At 39.7% G+C, this 25,158-nt stretch overlaps 1 protein-coding gene across 4 annotated transcripts in view; it reads right to left on the bottom strand.

Moving 5' to 3' along the window:
- LOC148879122 (2-oxoglutarate (2OG) and Fe(II)-dependent oxygenase superfamily protein) overlaps positions 1-19,973 on the bottom strand; it is a 42,550-nt gene extending 22,577 nt beyond the window's left edge. Inside the window, exons 1-6 of one of the 4 annotated variants that reach the window (XR_016104125.1) lie at positions 19,633-19,775; positions 19,402-19,479; positions 2,840-2,923; positions 2,554-2,724; positions 1,981-2,049; positions 1,291-1,417 (exon numbers count right to left, since the gene is read on the bottom strand). Coding sequence is in view for 3 of the 4 variants with exons in the window: in XM_088960520.1 (XP_088816646.1) it covers positions 1,291-1,417; positions 1,981-2,049; positions 2,554-2,724; positions 2,840-2,923; positions 19,402-19,479; positions 19,633-19,722 (619 nt within the window). In the remaining variant the exon portion in view is untranslated. Of the gene's footprint in view, positions 1-1,290; positions 1,418-1,980; positions 2,050-2,553; positions 2,725-2,839; positions 2,924-19,401; positions 19,480-19,632 lie in introns of all 4 variants that reach the window. The other 3 variants (XM_088960520.1, XM_088960521.1, XM_088960523.1) reach the window with 3 other exon arrangements.
- Positions 19,974-25,158: the final 5,185 nt, after the last annotated feature.

The following is a 25,158-nucleotide window of genomic DNA, read 5'->3' as shown; positions in this document are numbered from 1 at the left end:
TAAACACCTTATCCAAATATGTGATAATTGGACTGAGTTGTGAAATTTTAAGTATCATTGACAAGCCTACCTGCTTGGCTAGACTCTTCTTTTGTAATGCTTTATCTTTTTGGTGTATCTTTTTTTTTTTTTGTTCATTTATCATAAAATGCAAGATTTAAATAGAGGGAATTGAATGAGATGAAAAGTAGTAGTTCAATTTACAATTTAAACCTCACACTTAAATAGGGACTAAATTAAAAAGAGTTTTTTAGTCAAAAGAGAGTTCCACAATCTTATTCATATTTTTAATAGTAGTGTAAATAGAATTATAGATGTGTTCAATTTTTTCTATAATTTTTTCTGTATTTTTGTGCGTAAGATATGTCACACTAACTTGTTCATTTAATATGGATAAATATTTGATATTATACATGTTCCTGAATGGTTTTTTTTTTTTTTGCAAAGTTTATGTATTTTTTTCATTTTTGTATTTTTATATTTTATTAATTTTTATTATTTATTTATGACATTAAAGGTTAACACATTTAACCCAAAAGTTGAACTATTGATCTTTATCAAACAATAAAATAATTTCATTTTTGGTTGGTTCTAAATTATGTATTTCATTTCCATCATCAATAAAAAATAATTTTTGTTTATTTCACTTATTTTTTTAATTTGATTAATAAAAATATTATAAATGTGTCTACTTTTTGTAATTTTCTATATTTGTTTCTATTTAGAAAAAATTATTACCTAACTATGACTTCATAGGATCAATTTGATTCAAATGCATGAATTGCTTAGACACCACTTGGATAAAGAATGGTTTTGTTTTTTAGTCAATTTTAAATTATATGGTTTATATTGTTAAAAATATTGGCATAGATCTAATTAATATAGGATTTAATAAGAGAAAATGGCAGTTAATACCTTAACTATAAGACTTAATGAGGAGGGGATTAAATGAGGTGGAAAGTAATAATTGAAGTTAAATTTTCAACCCTTGAACAAGAGATGGACTAAATACACAAATATGGGCATATTGGTAGCCATTAAAGTTGACATTAAATCTGTAATTAAATAACTTGAATACCCTTTCTCATACAGAAATAGAGGATAATTTAAGTCCAAATAAACTTTCACTGCATTTGCATTTTTATATATAGTATGGATCAAGGAAGTCATTAATATATAACAGCAACAACAACAACAATAGTAGTATAAGAATAAATGTCAACGATAAAAAGGATTATGTTGCATGATGATGAAGATGATAATAAACTGCATAAAATAATGTTGTCTTACCTTGTTTGCATCCAGCAACTATGCATAGAAGGTTATTATGTGGATCATAATGAGTACTAGATCTAGATTGAGAATTATTCATCCATAGATTGATAGAAGCTAATTCTTTTGATTCCAAGATTGTAGGCTGTACCAACCAAAATTGAGGAAACTCAGAATGATGCAAGAGTCCAACAAGGAATAATAAAACCAAGCCAAATGAGAAAGATAAAGAAAGTAGGGGTTTGGACAGGCCCAACCTAAGCCTAGACCAACCCAGCCCACAATTTTAGAAGGGTTGGACTTGGAATTTTGGTCCTTAGGTTGGGCTGGGCCCAAACCTTCAGGCTTTTTTTTTATTTTTTGGGCTGGGCCCAATCCCGCCCCAACTGTACACATACATAAATACACATATAGTTTCATACATGCATACATCTATGCATACATATCTTCATACATGCATACATAAATACACACATGTATGTTAAATTTCAATGCGAGCTGATTGACCAATCCGAGCGTGGCCCAGGCCCGAGCCCAACCTGAGTGCATCAAATTTCAGTGCGGGTTGGGCCTGGGTTGAACTTAAACCTGGCCCAGCCTGCCCATTTTGCACCCCTAAAAGAAAGTATGAACAGAAACAGGAAAGACTTTTTTTCTTTACAAGAAATAACAAATGGTAAGAAACTTTTTTCAAGAAAACTTTCAGACCATTTGAATATCATCTCTTAGTATTTCCAATTGAGAAATCTCCTCATTCTCGTTATTCAAAATTGGTACCTGTATCAAAAAAAAATTTCCATCAAGATGCCAATAAAGTAGCACTGAGTAAACAGAAAAAAACTGTTGGAACAAGTATTATTAAAAAATATATAGTAAAAAGCACCAAACAATGAACAACTTTTTGCTGCATATGCCCAAACAACAAAACATGCATTTATTGAAGAGATGTAATATTCATGAACCATGAAGATGAATCTTCATCCCTCTAAGTAATATGAAAAGAATTCAAAAGCAGTCAGTATGGAATATCATCAGCAATGCCTTGGAAGTTCCAACTATGTCATAGAGAGCAAGTAGCCATTACTGAAACAGCAGAGACACTCTTGATCAAACCATAAATTTGAGGCACAAAATTTATCTAGCTTTTGGAGAAAAAGCTTGTATATGGCATTGTAATGTTATTAAACATTAAATAATGTGCCAATTTATTTCAATACAATATTTTCTTCTGAATAACTAGTAAATAGAATATAAAATTGAGAGTATTTCTGTAATAACAACCTGCGCTAAATAAACTTGATGAGGAGCATCTTCAAATGCTGCACACGTTTGCTCTACATAAGACCCTGTATGTCCATTCCCATCTGATTGAACACAAACACCAGCAGCAGCATCTGCATCTTGTTGATCCATCTTGCATGAAGCAATAAAAGTGGAAAAAGGTAATGGAACCTACAAAGAGAAGGTGCAAAGCATAATAAATTTTTCCAATGTCCCATAAGAGCTGTGGTGCAATTGGAGATCATTATATGTGCTAGGAAATAAGGTTTCCTGTAAAGATGATTACCCTCTCATGGCTTCTAATATCACCATAGAAAACTGGAGCGGATCTGGAAAACATAGCCTCTACAACAGAAGAACCTACTCGATCCTGAAATTTCCGGTAGCAGTTTACAATTTTATCTTATGGTCCAAAAGAATATGAGAATAAAGTAAATACAAACTTTGAATGCATATGCATCACATTATTGTCATTTCCCCCATGGAACAAAAAGAAGCATCTATGAGACACACTAACAAAACTATACTTAAAACAGCAGAATATTAAACTTAAAACATTCAGACCAAAATTACTGATAACCTTATCCTCTTACTAACATGTTTACTGAACATTAACATCAGGTGTTCTAAAATAACAGAAAAAATAATTAGGATATTAGCAAGGATTAAAGTATTGGTATCGGGTATCGTATTGGATCACTTGGATACGGATACGGATACGCTTTGGAAACGCATGGATACAGACGAAAAAATATGGATACACCAAAAACGCATATAAATTTCAGAAACATATTAATGACATTATTTTTAATATCAAAATAGCCATAATTAATGTATAGACAAATAGAAAATGTATATTCAAAAGGTATATGTGAAGAAATATACTACAATTAATATAGTGGGATGCATAGAAATCATAAAATTTTATTGATATTGTATCAATCAAGAATCCTAGAAAATATTATATATATATATATATATATATTTAAAAATTAATACATGCACAAAGTTATTATTATGTTATTTTCTATTAAATTTCAAGGCACAAAACATATGAAAATATTGTATGTGAATTATTATGTCGATTATTTTCTATTTTACTATTTTTTAATTTTTAATATTAACTGAAAATCAACTAACAATTAATTCTCAAATGTTTAGTTCACAATATTTTTATTTTTGTAAACAATAAACACATTTTTATAAATTGTAATTAAAATATAAATTAAAAATTTATAATAATATATAATATTAACTTAAAATATATCAAATATATTAAATTTTCTAAGATACACATTATATGCAAATTCATAATTTTTAACTGCTAAAATAATTATTCCATTATTAATATTTCTATTTTCATAAACTTTGAGATAAAAAATCATTTTTTGATATAAATGTAGATTAATGGAGACCCTTTCTCTGACAAAATGTCGATCAACTTCGATATGTTTAGTTATGTCATGCTGCACCGGATTGTGAGCTATATTAATAGTCGCCCGATTATCGCAATACAGCATTAAGGGCTTCTCATAATCAATACCCAACTCTTCAAATAGTGATTTCAGCCATAGGATTTCAGCCACTCCATTAGCCATTGATCTGTATTCAGCTTCGGCACTAGAGCAAGAAACAACACTTTGTTTCTTACTCCTCCAAGAGACAAAATTCCTGTCATCAGCACTCCTAGCCCAATCAGCATCTATATAGACCTCCACCTTCATGTGATTATTATTCTTGAACAGTATACCTCTACCTGGACATCTCTTCAAGTATACTAATATTCTCTCAACTGTAAGAAGATGAGTAGTTCCAGGGGAATGCATGTAATGGCTGACAACACTGACTGCATAATTGATGTCTGGCCGTGTGAGAGAGATATAGGAGCTTTCCAACCAACCGTTGGAACATAGCTTTGTCTTAAAGAGGCTCTCCACCCTCTGCACTGATCTTGTGATTCTGTTCAATGGGTGTATCTGTAGGCTTGACACCTAACTTTACAGTTTCCGCCAACAGATCTAGAGCATACTTCCTTTGAGAAATAAAGGTCCCCTGTTTAGATCTAGCAACCTCAATACCCAAAAAATATCGCAGTGCACCAAGATCTTTCACCTCAAACTCTTGATGAAGGAGCTGTTTGAGGGACTCAATCTCACTATTATTATTCCCTGTCACTACAATATCATCCACATATACAGCAAGCAAGGTCAAGGAAGAATACACTCTTTTAACGAACAATGTATGATCTGACTGGGCCTGTACATAGCCGAATTTTCCAAGGGCTAGTCTGAATCTATCAAACCAAGCTCCAGGGGACTGCTCTAGTCCATACAATGCCTTATTCAGTCGGTAAACCTTCTTACCTGTCTCTGCATCATAAAATCCAGGGGGCAACTGTCTATAGACTTCTTCCTGTAAGTCTCCATTCAGAAAGGCATTTTTAATGTCCATCTGGAACAAGGGCCAAGAGTAACTTGCTGCAAGGGCTAATAGAACTCGAATAGTAGTCATCTTGGCTACTAGGGCAAAAGTCTCCAAGTAGTCTATACCATAGGTCTGAGTAAATCCTTTTGCAACCAACCGGGCTTTGTACCTTTCAATGAAGCCATCAGCATTATGTTTCACAGTAAATACCCATCTACATCCAACCGGTTTCTTTCCTTTGGGTAGGTCAAATAGCTCCCAAGTATTATTTTTCTAAAGGGCATCCATTTCAACTTTCATTGCATCTTTCCACTCAGGAACTGACAAAGCTTCTTGCACTATTCTGAGGATAGGAATATCAACAATGGAAGTGAGAAAGGACCTGTAAGAAGGAGACAGACGATCATAGGATAGAAACTAGGAAATGCAGTGAGTTGTGGATATAGTGCAACGCCGTTTCCCTTTACAGAAGGCAATAGAGAGGTCAAGGTCATCCGAAGGAAGGGAAGTAGCAACAACAGAAGGTATCTCAGTGGGTTCTAGACCTGATAAGGGGACCGTAGTACCTGGATCCGAATCCGCAGAAGGAACTGGGGCTGGCCTGGACCGCTGATGAACGAAATCAACCTGCCTCCATCACCTGTGATAGACTTTTGTTGAGTATGAGAAGAAAGAGAAGAAGAAAGGAGGAAGGAAGAAGAAGAAGAGGCAACAAAATTGAGGCCTCAAAAGTTCTACTTTAGTCGAGTGAAGCATTGTATTTATAATACACCTATCAACACTGTAAAATTACAAAAATACCCCTACGGGTACTAAACTTGTGTACAGTACATATAATACACCTATCAACACTCCCCCTCAAGTTGGGGCATAAATATCAATCATGCCCAACTTGTCACAGAGACCTTGGTGTCTGGAATGGTTTAGCCCTTTTGTAAAGATGTCTGCTAGTTGGTCTTCAGAGCTGATGTATGGAGTGCATACTTCGCCTATGATGATTTTCTCTCTGATAAAGTGCTTGTCAACTTCGATGTGCTTTATCCTATCATGTAGTACTGGGTTGGTAGCGATACTTAGCTGCCTTGTTGTCACAGAGCAGAGTCATGGGTTTACCAACTAGAAAACCCAACTCCCCCAATAAACTCCTTATCCACATACCTTCGGCTACTCCGTGTGCCATTGCACGGTACTCAGTTTCAGCACTGGCCTAACTACCACGGTTTGCTTCTTACTCCTCCAAGTAACAAGATTCCCTCCTACTGAAAGAATGGTAGGATCCATTTAATGGACGCCATGAAGAGTGCGGAATGGGTGGGCGAATTTCAAAAATTTCCTACCTTCTTCCAACTAGGAATCATATTCCCTAAATTTAGAAAACAATATTCAAGGATTTTACTTGAACCATAATCAAACCAGATCTGAACCAAAAGAAAAGGGAGGAATATACCTTATCCGGAGAAGCAGCATCTCCCAAAGTTGGTATTCACGCCCAAGTAAGAAACCAAGATCCGCTCCTGTTGAAGATGACACAGTTGTGGATGGAACGGAGCCAGCAGGGTGCGTCCTACACACTGGATCCTTCGCAAGAATCCTCTGGAAACCTTGAACACCGAACCTTTTTGGTCTTTCTTGCAAGACTGTTGTCAAGAACTGATTTCTTGACTTCCTATTGCTGCAAAGATCCAATCTTGCAACAGGGAATGGCGGCTGCTGGAGGAGGAGAAATCCAGGGACGAAAAGGGCTGAACTGTGTCTCTTCTCTCTGGAGATTGTGTGAGATCAAGTCTCAATTCGCATGAGGTATCTCTTGCCTACCAACCCTAGTTCGAAATCTGATATTTCTCTTAGGGTTTCTCCTCTTTCTTCTTGATTAAGAAACCTCCTAATTTGGGAGTTATCCCAATCCAAATCAGTATTTGGATAGGGGATAATCTTAATCCTATCTGCAGATTAAGTTAGCTGACTCCTGATCTTATCAGGAGGTTACCAGATTCAAATCTAATTTGAATTTGGTCTCCTAGAGTGGATAAGGTTAAAGACTCAATCCTTTTACTAACATTAATCTCAGATTTTCCCCATGAATAGGTGATCATATCAGCCCAGTTCGAAATGGGCTTTTGGCCCATTAAGTGTTCAATGTTTAACTAATTTCCAATCTGCTACCCAGTTGGGCTTCTTTGTATAGCGTGGGACCCAAGCATTGATCTACACACCAGTCACATGGATTCGGCCCAACCTTTTTTACAAGGCCCAGTCGAATTCACTGAAAAACTCAGTGACCCCTTTCAGCACATCATATGGACCCTATGGGCCCAACACTTACATTAAGTGGTCTTTGGGCCAAGCCATCTTATAAAACGCAGGGACTGTGGGCAGGTGCAAGATTACCCATCAGGTAGTATCCTAAATGGTCTTACACTTAACCTCTCAGCCCTTAATGATCGAGCACTGCCCGACAAGAAAAGACCTCTCCCTCGGCTGCAAGGAACAACGCTGCACTCTCTACTCACATGGATCCCGGGAATTAAAACCTTTTGCAAATCTTTTGAAACCGTATATATATATATATATATATATATATATTAATCTTGCAAAACAAAATTCCAACGATTGAAATCAACTGCCGGCAATTTGGTTTCCATCAGAGAGAGTGCATTCCCGATCATTACCATTGTCTGACAAAGGGGTTGATCCTGTCACTATGATCACTCACTCAGATAAATTCTCTGACTGCCCCAACATGTCCAAGTTTTGACCCCACTAAGGATCTCACTGATTGACACATCAAAGACAGCCCAATCCGACACCTAGTGATGTGTCATAATCGAGTCCAGGGGTCAGGTGTAACTATCCAATTTTGCCCATCTGTCTCCAAGGTCTAGGGCAATACTGGAAATCTGGTCCGGTTCAAGGGTTCAAGCAATCCCATACTGCATGTGCCTTGGGTCTTACCTTGATGGTCGAAACAAGCCATCCCAACACTTGGTGGCACATCAATATCAGCCTTGGCAGGATAAATCTCCCCAGACTTATCCAATGGCTGTGAACATTTAAACTAACACAAGTTTCTACAAGCGTCCAGTTTTAGGGTCTTACACAGAATTATACCAAACAACATGAATCAAACATTTACTTTATTTATTTACACTAAATGTCAGAAGTACATCAAAATGGATTGAAGCTAAGGGCATACAAAACTGTCTAACACCTACAAAGGTGTAGTAACCACTAGTAGACCTTCTGTCACTTTGAGATCCAGCCCAATCCGGATCTGTGTAAATTTCAACTCTCAAATGTCCATGTTTCTGGAATAATAAGCTAGCACCTAGGAACTTCTTAAGATACCGCAATATTCTCTCAGCTGCTTCAAGATGAGTGGACCTAGGTGCATGCATGAACTGGCTGAGGACACCAACAGCATATGCTATGTCTGGACGAGTCATAGAGAGGTACAACAGTCTCCCTACAAGCCTCTGAAATTGCTTCACATCCTTAAGAAGTTCACCTTGGCTGTCACTTAACTTGTGGTTGAGGTCAATGGGAGAGTCAGTTGGTTTAGCCCCAATCTTTCCAGTGTCCTTAAGCAAATCTAGGGCATATTTCCTTTGGGAGATGAAGATACCCTTTTTTGATCGAGCAACCTCAATTCCAATGAAGTATTGTGCGGGTCCTAGATCTTTCACTTCGAACTGAGTGGCAAGGAAGTACTTCAAACTTTGAATTTCATCCTTCCAGTCACCAGTAACAATTATGACATCCACATATACTATTAGGGCAGTCATTTTACCTTCTACTCTTTTTACAAACAGTGTGTGATCTGACTGACATTGCTTGTATCCCTTCTGCTGAAATGCAGTATGAAATCTGCTCAACCAAGCTCTTGGAGATTGCTTCACCCCATATAAAGACTTTTTCAACTTGCACACCTTTTGTTCACTTCTTTGAGCCAAAAAACCGGGGGGTTGAACCATATAAACTTCCTCTTCAAGGTCACCATTCAAGAAGGCATTCTTGATGTCAAGCTGATATAGATCCCAATTCAGATTGGCAGCAAGAGAAAAAAGGACTCTAATAGAGTTCATTTTGGCAACAAGGGCAAAGGTTTCATCATAATCAACCCCTTACACTTGAGTAAAACCCTTTGCCACTAAACGAGCTTTATACCTCTTCACGGTTCCATCAGCCCCATGCTCAACAGTGAACACCCATTTACATCCAACTGGATCCTTTTCCTTAGGGAGATCAACAAGTTTCCACGTGCCATTCTTATGAAGAGCATCAATTTCTTCCTTCATGGCCTTCGTCCATTCTGGAACTGAGAGAACTTCTGCCGCATTCTTGGGAATAGGGATACTATCAATGGAGGTAAGAAAAGCGCGAAATGAATGTGAGATTTTTTCATAGGAAACAAAGTTGGAAATGGGGTGTTTAGTGGTGCACGACCTAACACCTTTCCTGTGGGCAATGGGAAGGCCAAGATCATTAGCAACAGGGAGGTTGGGAGTCAAGTTACCTGAGTGAGTATGATCTTCCCCCAAGGAATTTGATGGCATTTGAGGTACGGCTTCTGGATTCTCCACAGCACTTGAACTTGGTTGGCCTTTACGATGACAAGAAAAAACACGGAAAGGTGGAGGATCAGAAGGAGAAGGGGGAGGAGGAATAGGAAAAAGAGGTAGTTGAACCAGTTTCTCCACTCATGCCTACACTCCCCCTGAGGAGAAACAGGAAAGAAGGGCACATCCTCAAGAAAGGTAACATCCATGGAGACATTGAATTTCCGAGAAACAGGATCAAAGCAACGATACCCTTTCTGAGAGAATGAGTAGTCAAAAAATATGCACGGGATAGCACGAGAGTCCAATTTCCCCCGGGTGGGAGATAGATTTTGGACAAAGCACCGACAACCAAAAACACGAGGAGGAATAGAAAGAAGAGGGGCCTTAGGAAAGAGATGTTGATGTGGGGCTTTGTACTCTAACCAACGAGAGGGCATTCGGTTAATGAGGTATGTAGAACAAAGGACAGCCTCAAGCCAAAATCATTTGGGAACATTCATGTGGAGTAATAAACCTTGTGCCACTTCAAGAAGGTGTCGGTTCTTCCGTTCAGCCACACCATTTTGTTGTGGTGTGCGGGCACAAGAGCTCCGATGAAGTGAGTCATGTGAAGCAAAGAACTTCGTGAGGTCACTATGAAAAAATTATTTTGCATTGTCTGATTGAAATATTTGGATTTCGGTCTGAAATTGGGTGAAGACCATCAGCTGAAAATCTTGGATAATTTTTGGTACTTCCTCACGGGTTCGCATTGGATATACCCAAGTGTATCTGTAATAATCGTCAATGAAGGTAATGAAGTACTTGTAGCCACTCTCAGAAGGTAAAGTAACAGAACCCCACACATCAGAATGCACAATGTGAAAAGGAAACTCAGATTTACAATTTCTTTGAGGAAATTGAGTTCTACAATGCTTGCTTAACTAACATGTTTGACAAGAAAAATTAGAAGCAGACACAGACTTACATAGTTCTGGGAAAACAACTTTCAAGGACTCAAAGACAAATGACCCAAACGACAATGCCACAAATACATTTTACTCTTTCTGAACTGACTCATAGACTCTGTAACATGAAGGCCAGCTGTATTCTCCAGCATATAGAGTCCATCAACCATACATCCCCTACCAATCGTCCTCCCCGAGGCCAGATCCTGAATCACACAATAGGAAGGGAAAAAGGTCACAGAACAGTTTAAGGAATTTGTAATACTACTAACTGAAAACAAATTCATAGGGAATTTTGGAACATGAAGAACATTAGAAAGATTAAGGCCGAGAGGAAGAGAGAGAGTTCCTTGACCAACTATGGAAGTGTATGATCCATCAGCTAGTCTCACTTTATCTCTTCCGGAAAGAGGGTGATAAATTTGAAAGTAAGAAGACATACCAATCATGTGTTTTGACGCTCCAGAATCAATGATCCATAGAGAGTCAAGGTCGTGAGAAGCAACATGGAAAGTTGTGGCAGGATTACCTGATGTGGATGCAAAAGAGGTGGTGGGAGGAGCATCCATCTGGCGAATAGCTCTACCATAAAGGTCCAAATGGTCACGAAAGAAGTTTACAAGATCCTCCCTTGGGTCAGATCCAGAGTAGCTATGTTGGCCATGTGGTGTTTGAGTCACAGTAGAAGTGGAGGGCTGATTCTCCCGAGTAACCATATTGGCCATGTGGTGTTTCTTGGTACCTTGTTGCCCGGATCTTCTAATTACATCTAAGCCTTGCTTCTTAGGTAGATCTTGAGCCCACTTTGGTTTCCCACGGAGATCCCAACAAGTATCTTGGGTGTGTTGGGGCTTCTAACAATTACTGCACCACAATTTTTCCTTATCTTCTGGAGATCCCCTCTCTTGGAAGAAGGGCCACCACTAGTAGAGGAACCCCCCTTTGCCGCCAACACAATTGCATCCCCTCCGGTGTTGTTCATCAAGTTTCTTCTGCTCTCTTCAGACTGGACAAGAGCATAGACCTCCTGAATTGAAGGAAGATCCTTAGAACTTAGAATTTGTACTCTAATGGATTCATAGATAGGATTGAGACCATATAAAAAGGCAAACACCCTTTGTTGTGAAACAAGTTTCTTGTACAATTTTGCATCTTCATCACACTTCCAATCAATATTCTAGTAATGGTCCAACTCCTTCCAAACAGTTGTCAAGTCAGAGTAATAAACTAATAAACTCTTCTCCCCCTGTTTACAAGTAGATGAAGCTGCTTGCAGTTGATAAATCTTGGCATAGTGTCGAAGTTCAGAATATATGGATTTTGCATGTTCCCAAATCTCATTTGCAGTTTCAGCCCACATGAAGTTCTTCCTTATTTGCGGTTGCATGGAGATCAAAAGCCAAGACATAACCATGTTGTTCTCCTAATCCCATCTATCATGTTCTGCATTTCCAGAAGTTGGCTCTTTGACTCTTTCATTTATGTAACCTATTTTTCCCCTTGCAGTTATGTATAGCTTGATCCCCCTTGACCACTCTAGGTAGTTTAACCCATCAAGAGGAACAACAGCCATAGGGAATGATAGGTCACTATTCCACTCATTCCATTCAGCATTGTGGAGATTTTGGATGTCGCTGAATCTTTACTATTCATGATTCTAGGTTTAGAAGTACACAAAACCAAAGGCACACTGCCTTATAGAGCTGCTACAGTCCACAACTAGGTACTTGCAGATTTTCGGTTTCATAGGGAACCAAGCACAAACACTGCAGCAGCAGTACTAGGTTGTATGACCTACACTGTGTATGAGTCCACTGAACAATATACGAACTGCACTTGCAGTGTAACCAGGTCTGAATGACCTACAGTTTTACAACTTTAATACAACTTCTCAGTTGGGAAAAAAAAAACTCAGTAGGAACAACAATATGAGTGGTGGTTCACCACACCTAATCGGGTAATATCCACTTTCCAGGGCAGCCGAATAGTCACTTAGAGTCTAGGATTCATCAACAGTCCCTTAGAGAGCAGAATAGAGCAACACACAATCGGAGGAAGGGGGCCAGTCCCTACTCAAATTTTGAGACATCAACAGTCGTACAAGAAGAGAACTATAAACAAAAAAAAACAGTTCAGTACCTAGGTCACCCAAACTGTGAATAGGCAGTACAGTCAAGGACTCGAACTTCTCTTCAAATCAGAACCTTCTTTCGTACATCTAGGATGGTTTTCTACAGTCTTCTTAGCCGAGCAACTCCAGTTACCAGCACCTAAGGCTGAAGGATGAAGGAAGAAGAAGAAAAAACTTGTAGTTGAACCCTTTTTTGCGCTAGAAAGTTGAATAGTCAGCTTTCTTGTAGCAGAACCCTACTCGGCAGTGGAGACTAGCAACAGCACTAGAGAATACTTCCTCTTCCTTGTCTTCGAGCATTAGGACTAAGCTTCTACACAGCAATGGAGAGAGACCTCGGCTGGTTGTTTTCTAGGCCTGGACGGTCCTGCTCTGATACCATGTTGAGCAGGTGAAGAAGGAGAAGAAGAAAGGAAGGAAGAAGAAGAGGCAACAGAGTTAAGGCCTCAAAAGTTCTACTTCAGTCGAGTGAAGCATTGTATTTATACTATACTAGTCGTACAACACAATAGAACTATAAAATTACAAAAATACCCCTACGAGTATTAAACTTGTGTACAGTACATATAATACACCTGTCAACAACTTTCAACTCCTGATCCCTCTAACAACCCATTACAGCCCACATCACTCAATGGAATGGGTAAAGGAACCTCAGATGAGTTAACCCCACTCTCACTGCGCTCCCCCTTAGGAAAAAGACCCAAATTCTCACTACTCTCCCCCTTAGGAGAAGCCCTAGGATAATAGGGTACCTCTTCAAAGAATGTGACATCCATCGAAACAAATCTCCTCCCCGAAACAGGATCATAGCAGCAATAACCCTTTTGAGTTTGTGCATAACCGAGAAAAATGCATTTGGAGGCCTTAAGGTCAAATTTGGAATGATGGGGTCCAAGAATCTGGACAAAGCAGGTGCAACCAAAGGTTTTAAGAGGAACAGTAAACAATTCTTCGTCTAGGTATAAAAGGGTAAACGGAGGCCTCATGTCAAGAACCCGTGAGGGAACCCGATTAATGAGATGCACTGCCATGAGGATAGCATCACCCCAAAAATGAATAGGCACGTTGGAGGTAAACATAATGCTTCTAGCCACCTCCAAAATGTGCCTATCCTTCCTCTCCGTAACCCCATTTTGTTGTGGTGTATGAGGACAAGTGCTCTGATGAATAACCCCATGATCGAGTAGATAAGAGGCTAGTGGCTTGGCAAAGTATTCTTTTGCATTATCAGATCTGAGGATTTTGATTTTGACCCCAAACTGGGTTAAAATCATCTGATGAAAGTTTTGGGTCAGAGTGGGAACCTCATCTCGAGAATGCATAAGGTAGACCCAAGAAAAACAGGTATAGTCATCAACAAACAATAGAAAATATCTGTACCCCCCCCCCATAGAAGGGATGTGATACGGGCCCCAAACATCGGTGTGCACAATATCAAAAGAACTACTACTTCTTTTATTACTCAAGGAATAAGATGTTCTACAATGTTTGGCAAGCTCACAACTCTCACATCTCAAATTTGACATCTCAACTAACTCAAACAAAGTAGGAAACAGACTCTTCAAAGACCGAAAAGATAAATGACCTAATCGATTATGCTAGAGCATAACCAAACTCACAGACTGAGAGACAAAAGACTTCTTATCCACAGGCTCTTTCCAATGAGAACTCTCCCCAAGCAGATAAATCCCATTCGTCTCATGGCCAGTCCCAATCACCTTCCTCGTCTCCAAGTCCTGAAAAACACATCGGTCAGGGAAAAAGGTTATTGAACAGTTCTAATGTTTTGTAATACTACTGACTGAAAGCAAATTAGTATCAAGTTTAGGAACATGCAAGACTGAGGATAAGGAGATAGTATCAGATAACTTGATGTCACCCTTGCCAGAAATGGGAACAAGGGAGCACCTAAGTCTATTACCCAACAATGTTCAGTGTTACCTGGAGATAAGTGATAAATAGTGAACAATGATGGCAAGCTAGTCATATGGTCAGATGCACCTAAGTCTATTACCCAACAATGTTCAGTGTTACCTGGAGCTGAAGCATGGTAAGCTGAGGCCCGAGTACCTGAATGAGCAAATGCTTATGTGGCAGGGGTTGATGGTGACTGAGATGACTGAGCTGAATTCCCAACCTCCTTTTCCAACTGTATTAGGGCAGCCCAAACAGTAGCTAAGGTGTCTAGGGGTGTGCCTTTTGTGCCCGATGAGGATGCAGAATCGGTATTCACAGCCATATGAGCATTACCCCTTTTATTCCTTAGTTTTGCTAGGACTAAATGAGGGTGCAGCTTCCAGCATGTATCTTTCGTATGCTTGGGTTTCTTACAACGTTCACATACTAGATCCTGCTTATCTTCCTTCTTCATGTCCCTTTCTGTATCACCCCCAGACTTAGGTTTAACTGCTGCTAGAGCTGGGGAAAGGGTTGATGCTGCATCATAACCTTTCTTCTAGTCTCTTCACTATGCACTAGGAAGTAGGCCTGAGATAGGGTCACACTGTCTCTTGCCAGTACCTACTGTCTCACAATGTCATAATCAAAATTTAGGCCAGCCAGAAATTCAAACACCCTATTGGTCTCGACTTGCTTTCTATGGGTCTGTGCATCTTTTGGACTTTCCCACTCAAGAGTCTCCATATGGTCAATTTCATGCCACAGAGATTTCAAGGTAGAGAAATAAACAACGACTGGTTTCTCTCCTTGTTTGAGGTTATTTACCTCACACTTCAATTCATAGGCTCTAACAACATTAAAGGGTTGTAGGTCTCTTTCATGACATCCCATATCTCCTTGGTTGTCTTTGCCCACAAGTAATTTCGGTTGATATGTGGCTGCATAGAGTTGCACAGCCATGTCATAACCAAGTAGTTCTCCTTAACCCACTTGGTATACATTGGGTCCTCCTTGGAAGGTTCTTGCACATCTCCCAATAGGTAGCCAAGTTTTCCCCTTCCCCCAATAGCCATCATGGCTGATTGGGCCCATTCCAAGTAATTGGATCCGTCAAATCTCACAGTTGTAATCTGAAACGCAGTCTCAGACATATTACCAGAACTGTTGTTCCCAATGACACCTTCCCCCTGATTTTTGAACTCCATTCTTGGTTAAGAATCAGTAATTAAGAACTATTAGGGCTACTGCAATAGAAAACAGCACTTTTAGAAAACTGTATGAAATCAGTTCAGATCTGATCTGAAACCAATCGGCAGTCAGAATATAATCAGTCCAATAACAATTCTCACCCCCAAAATAGGCTTAGAAGGCGAAACAGGTCTAGAACCACTTAGAAAACAACCTGTAATGCTGAAGCAGAATTATGGTTTTAATCGTAGGGTTAGGAAAACCTTTGTGAGACCATAAACAGTGCTCAGCCGTACCTTCCAAAGGATTTACAGTCAAATCTGGCCGTAGGGTTAATGACAAACCCTAAAAAACTGATCACCTCTGAGAAAATAAAGGAGAGTTCGGCCGCTCCTCCCAGATAGGTCCAACCTATCTTGTCTGACAGCAATCTCAAGGGAAAAATAAAACTTACCCAGAAAACTCTGATCGCTACCTTCAATCGTGGCCTGAACCCTAACCTTCTCTGGTTCTTCCTGATTACCAAAACACTCTCCAAGTCTCTACAAGCCTTTAGACAGCTGCTAAATCTTTCTGGTAACCTCCAAGAATCAGCAAACAAACAGTCCTTTGTAAGCTTCCAGCCCTAGACAGTTCTCATGTGGTCGGTTGGACTAGACACACATGAGAAACCCTAGATAGGCTCTGATACCAAGTAGTCGATCAAGACTACAATCAGTCTTGGATTCCAAAGGATTTCGGATTGAGAAAAGTGGAAGGAAGAGGGAGAAGAAGAAGAAGAAGCAGAAGTACACAAGGGTTTTGAAAAGGAGGGACAGATCAAAAATCAATCTACTGCCACCACTCTCTCAATATTTATATGTTATGTCCACTAATTGTAGGAAAGGGCAGAATTGCCCTTAATGCTTACATGGCAAATAAAACAATAAGAAACTAAAAATAACAAGCTGTCTAAAATATCTACCAACTAACACTGACATAACTAACAAAGATTACATGTGCTGTCATACGAACATAGTGTTCTCTACAATAAACACACACCCAAGAAAACGCCGAGTCGTCGATCCGTATCAGCCGTATCGGTGCATATCGCTCCGATATGCACGATTCAGGGGATATGGGTTTATTCATAACATATCTCGTATCCCCTCTGTCCGATACCGATACGATACACCTCGTACCGGACGTATCATATTGATATTTAAATCCTTGGATATTAGAAGTCCAAACAACATATTATGAAATTTTATCATGTGAAAATGTAAGTAAAATGATTGTCTCATTCACTGATCTTCCATTACTATGGTCACTCTTTGGTGTTCCCACCTACAACTTGATTTTTTTTTTTTTGACAAGTTGGAGTAATTTTACTAAATCAAATAACAAAAATACAATCACCCTAGGAGGAGGCACGAGATGTTACCCCCTAGGAATGAACCATATACACCAAAACTGCCCAAGCCTGAGACATAATTACAAAGCAGCCCAAAATAGATCTCCCCTTGACACCCCCTGCTTGGCCAGAGAACTAGCCATTGCATTTGTTGGTCTTCTAACCCACTGAAACCTAACAATCATACTCCTTGTCATCCATTTAACTTTCTTTAACAGATCCCTGTAGCCCCAACAAGCTGTTTCTGGCCTAATTAGCCAGCATACCACCTTGGAATCCCCTTCTACTAGCAGATTTGTCACACCACTTTGACTATCCACCTGTGTACCTTGTACCGCTGCTAGTAGCTCTGCCCTTATTGAATCACCTTCACCCGCTGGTCCTGAAAATAGAGACAACATATTGCTGTCTTTGTCTCTCAGAATCCCACCAATTCCCGATGGTCCTGGATTGCCTTGGCAGCTTCCATCAAAATTCAATTTTACCGCACCATCCGGTGGGGGAATCCATTCAGCTTGTGATTTGATCTTGGTAGAAACTGTAGCAGCCACTGCAACCCAATTTCTCCTTAAGTCATCAAAGGAGTAATCTGCCAACAAGTGTGAAGATTTTAACCATGAAATAGTCCTTGTCAATATGCACTCCTTGATTTCAGCGAGACTTCTTTCATGTTCTTGAAATATTCTAGCATTTCTCTCCTCCCATACAGTCCACAACGTAGAAGCTCTGATACATTTCCACATTAGCCTCCCTCCTTTTGTCAATCTCCCAAAAGCAACCGGGGTGAATAGCAACTTTACTTCAGAGGGCAAATTCCACCTGCACCCAAATAATGAAACAACCCAATTCCCACCTGCAACTTGATGAAGCACTTCTTTTCCTCTAACAAGTAACAAGTGGCATACCACTATCTAATTTGAAAAAATTTTCTTATCATTATGATGAAACATCTTTTTATTCTACTTATTTCACTCTATTTGTTAGTTCTGTCTATACTGTTAATGTATGACTAATAAATCAAGAACATCTCTTGTGAACTTGTTAATGGTACAAGTGTGCCTTGATATGATTCTGACCCGGATACTCCACTTCTGGCTAGCCAACTGTCTAACAAGTTAACAGATGTCTGAGTTCAGCCGAACTAAATGTGATGAAGTGGCTGACTGTATAATAGAATGTCTTTCTTCTTTTTTTTTTTTAAATCTGGAACAAAAACATTTTATTTATTATGAATCATGAATAGGCTGTATTGTGTTCCACATCAGCTTTATATTGAAGGATTGAAAACCAAGGATTCCTTTGGTTGATGACAGCACTTTTTTCCATGTCCACGTGCCCTATCTCAAATATGATTCTTGAGATTCAACCTACATGTTGTACGTATATGCACTTAAATACAGCAATGATGTGTCTGATGCCATTCATGTGTCTCAAATATGATTCTTGAGATTCAACCTACATGTTGTAGGTATATGCACTTAAATGCAGATATAATGTGCCTGACATCATTCAACCAGTTACATGGAATTCGGAAAGCTCTCCAACCAGTATATCATGCCTTAAAGACTCAGAAAAGTGCACCAATCTATCATGGGTGGATAGTTTCAGAGATTTGAGGACCTGAATGTGCTCCAAGGAACGGAAGCAAAAGCAAATTATATAATTTAGAGGTGAAGTGGAAGTAAGGGTACCCTCCAATGTAGAAAGTAATAGTTTGCATTGCATAAAAACCAAAGATAAACTACGTTGGAAAGCAGGCAGCACCTATAGCATTTAGCCCCAACTTTCTTTATGATAAAATAAGGTAGAATCTTACTAGAACCAGAATTAAGAAGCCCCAATTCGTTTTAGTTGTAAAGCATGGTACTTTGTACAGAATAGAAAAGCAAAATACATATTGGAGAAATAAGAAACTTACCCTAACAAAATCAAAGTAATTGATATCTTTGAAATCTAGCAAACCAGATATCCAGTGCAAAGTCCACCGTTAGAATATATAAGCGATAGATACAGGTAGAGTGACAACTGACAAAGTAGTTGTTACTTTATCAATATTCATTTAATGTGGTAGATTCGGAACTATGTAAGCTTCCCTAACTATCTGAATTGTTTGTTACAATGTTCCGGGTTTATCAATAGATAGAGAAACCAGTTTGAAAGATATAAAGCCCTTGTGACAAGCTTTAAAAGCAAATAACTTTGGCACAAGCATGGAACATGACAAAGGACTACCACTGAAACCCTAAAAGCAATAAGCTTTGGGACAAATAAAACACAGAACAAAGCAACAAATTTAGATAGAACCTGTAAATAGTCGAGGCCGCCATTAGAAGGACTCCACTTGGAGAAAGCCTTCCAGTCTTTGGTGCAGCCATGAAATACCTATTGAGATAATAAGAATGAAAGATATCATCAAAAGATATATAATAAAAATGAAAAATGCCAAGGAAAGCTTAGAAAGCGGGAGGGAGGGAGATAGGTTGGCGGTTGCGAGAAAACACGAAACAGAACACAAAAAAGGCAAATTTTCATTACAGCAGGGACATTTCTCGGTTCAATCTGAGATGCGAAAACCTCAGGCGAAGGAAGTTCGTCAAATCTTCGGATTTGCAGATGTTCATCCATTTGTTCTTTATTCAGCAGTTACCAAATGAACAAGAAATGAAGAGTTTGCAAGCTTAAGAACCGGGGCTGGAGTCCGCCGCAGGTCCGCGAGGTCGGGTTTGGTCCATCCTGACATCTAACCGAATCCCAGGTCTCGTTGGATCTCGTTGGATCGGGTTCGAGTATGAAAAACAAAAAGACCTCCGAAAAAGCTCTATAGAAGCATTTAGTAGAAATTTTGCTTTTTCACTTTTGCAAATTTCTAACGGAAAATACGGAAACACACGATGCAAATTATGAATTCCAACCCCCCTACAATTAGCCCTCTCCCCTATAAACCACATCCTTCTCATGAATTTGGTATCAATTCTCGATCAGATGCACTCCCCCTATACTTTGGGTCTAGAAAACTCTGATCTATTGGTACTTCTCCTAATTTCGAAATATATTGGAGTAATTCCGTAATCTAAATGTTGTAATATCTAAAAAGTATATATTTTACAAAAGAAAAGTTTCTATTAATACTTTGTACTTTCCACTTTGGTCATCAAACTTTAAAATACACAATATATTAATTTTTAAAATATGACAATCCAATACTTATTCTTAACTAGCTATTAATTAGTCATTAAATGGTTAATTCGGCCTAGCCTGTAAAGGCCCAGTTTTAAATAGTTAAAACTGCAAAAGTCCATTTTAAAGAATAAAGCTATATGGGACGAACTGGGTAATCCTAATTCAGCCCATATACCTAGATAATATTAATGGTTAATAGTATAGAATTTTAACGGACTTCCAACGGGCCTTACAGATAATTAATTATTTGGATCAATTTATCCATGCATGAGATGTATGGATGTGTGATGTGTTGCGTACATGGGCCATAAGTACTTGGCCCATGCTCATTCGACAGTGGCTCTTGCGCACACCATGGCTAAATGCACATCATTGCCATGGTGTCCCTTTTGGTCATTGGATGACTTCCCTCAGTGGTGGACCCCACACCTCATCAAGAGGTCACGTGCAAAACCCTATCCAATTTAAGGTCCACCGAAATCTGGCTTTATGAAAGTCAGTGGGAGCCACTTTGGTTTGACCTAAATCAAACTAGGGCATAATTTTGTTCCCTCCAGCTAATATGAGTGCATGTGATAGGGAGATTCATATGATGAACTCTCTGTTAGACAGTTTTGTATGCCCTTAGCTTCAATCAAATTGATGTACTTTATGAGTTTATTGTAAATGAATAAAAGTGTATATTTGATTCATGTTCCCTTGGTATGTTTTTGTGTAATACCCTTAAACTTGACACTTAATGAGACTCGTGTTAGTTTAGAATGTTCACGGCCAATGGGTCGGTCTGGGGAGACCTACCCTGACAAGGCTGACACTATGGTGCCACCAAGTCGGTTGGGGTGGTTTGTCTCAGCTACCGGGGTGAGACCCTAGGCACATACAGTGTGGGATTAATTGAATCTTTGAACTGGACCAGAAAATGGGCTATCCATTTGCTATTGGGCTTGTCTGAATGTTTCATAAGATGATAGGGGCGTCATAGACCGATGTGGGAGGGGCTTCACCAGAAAATTGGAACTCTCTCACGGTACCTTGGCATTCACAAATATGATGGGTAAGCACTCACTAGACAGAAAGGTTTACCTAAAACGACTCTGAACCTTGTCTGACAGAGGCCAAAGGAAAACTCATATGATGAGTGGATATGATCCTTCACAGAAAGGTGGTGGGGTTATGCAGCTGAAACAGTTGGCTCCATGCACCCTATGTGACTTCCCACATTTCCAGAGACAACCCGTAGTCTCTGTCACTAAGAAAGGAGGGAAATCTCAGAGATGAATAAATGGAAATGGATCGTAGATTAAAATCCATATCTATGAAATGAACATGAATCAAATTAGGTTATGGACTGATGTTTGCTCTTTTATCAGAAAATGGCAAACGGATCTTTTGCAAAGTTTCTTGATGACAACAAACTTAAGGGCCCAAACTACCCGATTGGTATAGGAACCTTATGCTGGTCCTAGCTTCAGAAAAGCTGGACAAAGTGGCAAAGAATCCTGCCCCGGAGCGTCCGGGAGACAGGGCTTCTGAGGCCCGAAGGAGAGACTATCAGGAATGGGAGGAGAAAAACTCCTTAGTCCGGTGTTACATCATCGCTTCCTTGGACAACCCAATACAGAGGCAGTTCGATCATATCGAACTTGCCAAGGACATATTGGACAGCCTAAGGACGATGTACGAAGAGCATAATCGTTCTACTCGACAAAAGGTCTTAAAGCAATTCATGACCACTCAAATGTCCAAGGGCCAACAAGTTCACGACCATTGTCTTTGGATGATGGGTTACATCAACAAACTAGAGGCTCTTGGATCTGGGCTAGACTTCGCAACCCAAATAGATACTATCCTTAATTCTTTGCCTCCTTCCTTTAATCCGTTCATCATGAACTATAACATGAACAAGCTGAATGTCAGCTTGCAAGAGCTCAGCAATATGTTGCAAAGAGCTGAAAAACTGATTAAAAAGGATGAGCCTATAGCTATGCTTGTTGATGCTAGCAAAACGGGCAAGAGAAAGAGGAAGGCAAAGAAGCCTCAGAAGAAAGCCACCAAGGGCAAAAGGCAGAAGAAAGACAAAACATCAGATGCATGTCACTTCTGCAAGAAGACCGGCCACTGAAAACGGAATTGTCCTGCCTACCTGGAATCCAAGAAATGTAATTTCAAAACTTGTGTTATAGAAACCAATTTATTGGTAGTTTCTGCGTCCTGGTGTATTGACTCCGGGGCTTCAACTCATGCGTGTAACTCACTGCAGGGGTTCAAGGTAAGCAAAAGGCTGAGTGAAGGAGAAGTCACTCTCTACTTGGGGACTACTGCAATAGGAACCGTGGAGTTAATTTTTAGAGAAGGAAAAATTGTGTTCAAAGATTGTCTTTATGTACAAAACTTAAGAAGAAATTTGATTTTTATTTCAAAACTGTGTGCAGATGGTTATTCTGTCTTCTTTAGTAATACGATTACTATTAAAAGAAATAACAGATTCATCGCATACGGGGAACTGGAGAACGGTCTCTATGTTCTACATCCTTCTCTAGAAACTAACATAACCGAAACTACGTCGACTGAAATCCCCAAGAAGAGAGCTCGTGATACAGTTAATTCCATGTGTCTGTGGCACTACCGACTTGGCCACATCGGTGTTGACTGAATCACAAGGTTGGTAAAGGATGGTCCTTTGGATTTTCTAACTGTAAAAGATCTTCCCACCTGTGAGCCTTGCCTACAAGGCAAGATGACAAAACGACCATTTGACGGTAAGCCTGAAAGATGTACAGGCACACTTGACCTAATACATACTGATATATGTGGTCCCCTAAGTGTTAGGACACAGAATCAACACATGTATTTCATCACCTTTACAGATGATTTCTCACGATATGGTTACGTGTACCTAATGAGACACACGTCTGAATCCTTTGAAAAGTTCAAAGAGTTTAAACAAGAGGTCGATAAACAATTGGGGAGAGAAATTAAAGCCCTTCGATCTGAACGAGGTGGCGAGTATCTCTCTAACGAGTTCAGGGACTACTTAAAAGACAATGAGAGAGTATCACAATTAGCTCCTCCTGCTACACCACAACTTAATGGTGTTTCAGAGAGGAGGAATAGGACCTTATTGGATATGGTCCGATCACTTCTCATACACTCAGAGTTACCCACATCCTTTTGGGGTTACGCATTAGAGACTGTGATCTACGTGCTGAATCGGGTTCCAAACACTCCATATGAACTTTGGACCGGAAAGAAACCAAGTGTCAGACACTTGAAGATTTTGGGTTGTCCAACACACGTTAAAAGAACGAGTGCAGACAAGTTGGAATCCAAGACCAGTCGTTGCCTATTTGTAGGCTACCCAAAAGGCTCTGTAGGTTACATTTTCTATGACCCAAGTGAGCAGAAAGTATTCTGTAGTCGAAATGCCCAGTTCTTGGAGACCGATTATATCCTAGACACCCATCGTCAGGAAATTGTTCTTGATGAGGAGAGCTCAGGAGCAGTGGGAGATGTCCCACAAGTTCCAGGTAGTGACCAACCTAGAAGATCCACTCGGGTATCCAGGCCACCAATCCGTTATGGTTATGACCAGGATAATTACCTGGTGGAAACCTTGACTAGTGAGAAGGATCCCGTGACTTACGGGGAAGCTATGTTGGACATAGATTCCCAGAAGTTGGTGGAGGCCATGAGAGCAGAGATGGACTCAATGGAGACCAATGAAGTCTGGACTCTAGTAGATCCGCCCTCCGGGGTAAAAGCAATTGGTTGCAAATGGATTTACAAGAGGAAGAAGAGCCCCGATGGTAGGGTTGAGACCTTCAAAGCTCGTCTGGTGGCGAAAGGGTACACTCAAAAAGAGGGCATCGATTATGAAGAAACCTTTTTCGCCTGTGACTATGCTTAAATCCATTAGGATCCTGCTAGTTGTAGTAGCATACCATGATTATGAGATTTGGCAAATGGATGTCAAAACTGCATTCTTGAATGGAGATCTTACTGAAGATATCTATATGCAGCAGCCGCAAGGCTTCATAGCTGCGGGTCAGGAAAACATGGTATGTAAACTTAATAGATCCATTTATGGAATTAAGCAAGCTTCTAGAAGTTGGAACATCCGTTTTGACTCTGTCGTCAAATCATTTGACTTCGAGCAGAATCCGGATGAACCCTGTGTTTACAGGAAGTATAGTGGAGATAAGGTTACCTTCTTGGTTCTCTATGTAGATGACATTCTACTCATTGGGAATGATGTAGGAATGTTGACTACAGTAAAAGTATGGCTTTCACAGCAATTCTCCATGAAAGATCTTGGAAATGCCTCCTATATACTGGGTCTTCGACTCTATAGAGATAGATCGAAGCGGATAATAGGATTATCCCAATCTGCCTACATTGACAAAATAGTCAAAAGATACAGCATGGAAAACTCCAAGAAATGAAATGTTCCTTTTAGGCATGGAGTCACTCTCTCCAAGAAGATGTCTCCCAAGACTTCTGAGGAGATTGATGGCATGAAGGACGTTCCCTATGCCTCTACCGTAGGGAGCATCATGTATGCCATGCTGTGCACTCGCCCTGACATTGCTCAGGCAGTGAGTGTAGTAAGCAGATTTCAGGCCAACCCAGGGCAGAGGCATTGGACTGCTGTGAAAAACATACTTAAGTACCTTCGAAGGACAAAAGAGTTTTGTCTAGTATTCAATGGTAGCTCACCACAGATCCAAGGGTATACAGAAGCCGATTTCCAGTCGAATCCAGATGATAGAAAGTCTACATCTGGATATATTTTCACGATAAGATCGTGTGTTGTTTCCTGAATGTCAGCAAACAAGGGTCCTAAGTAGCAAATTAGTAGTCCACAACCCAAGCCGAACGCAT

Source organism: Nelumbo lutea, chromosome 1 (assembly GCF_056320005.1).
Source record: "Nelumbo lutea isolate HS-2025 chromosome 1, American lotus-T2T, whole genome shotgun sequence".
NCBI lineage: Eukaryota > Viridiplantae > Streptophyta > Magnoliopsida > Proteales > Nelumbonaceae > Nelumbo > Nelumbo lutea.
This window is presented reverse-complemented; position numbering and strand designations above follow the sequence as displayed.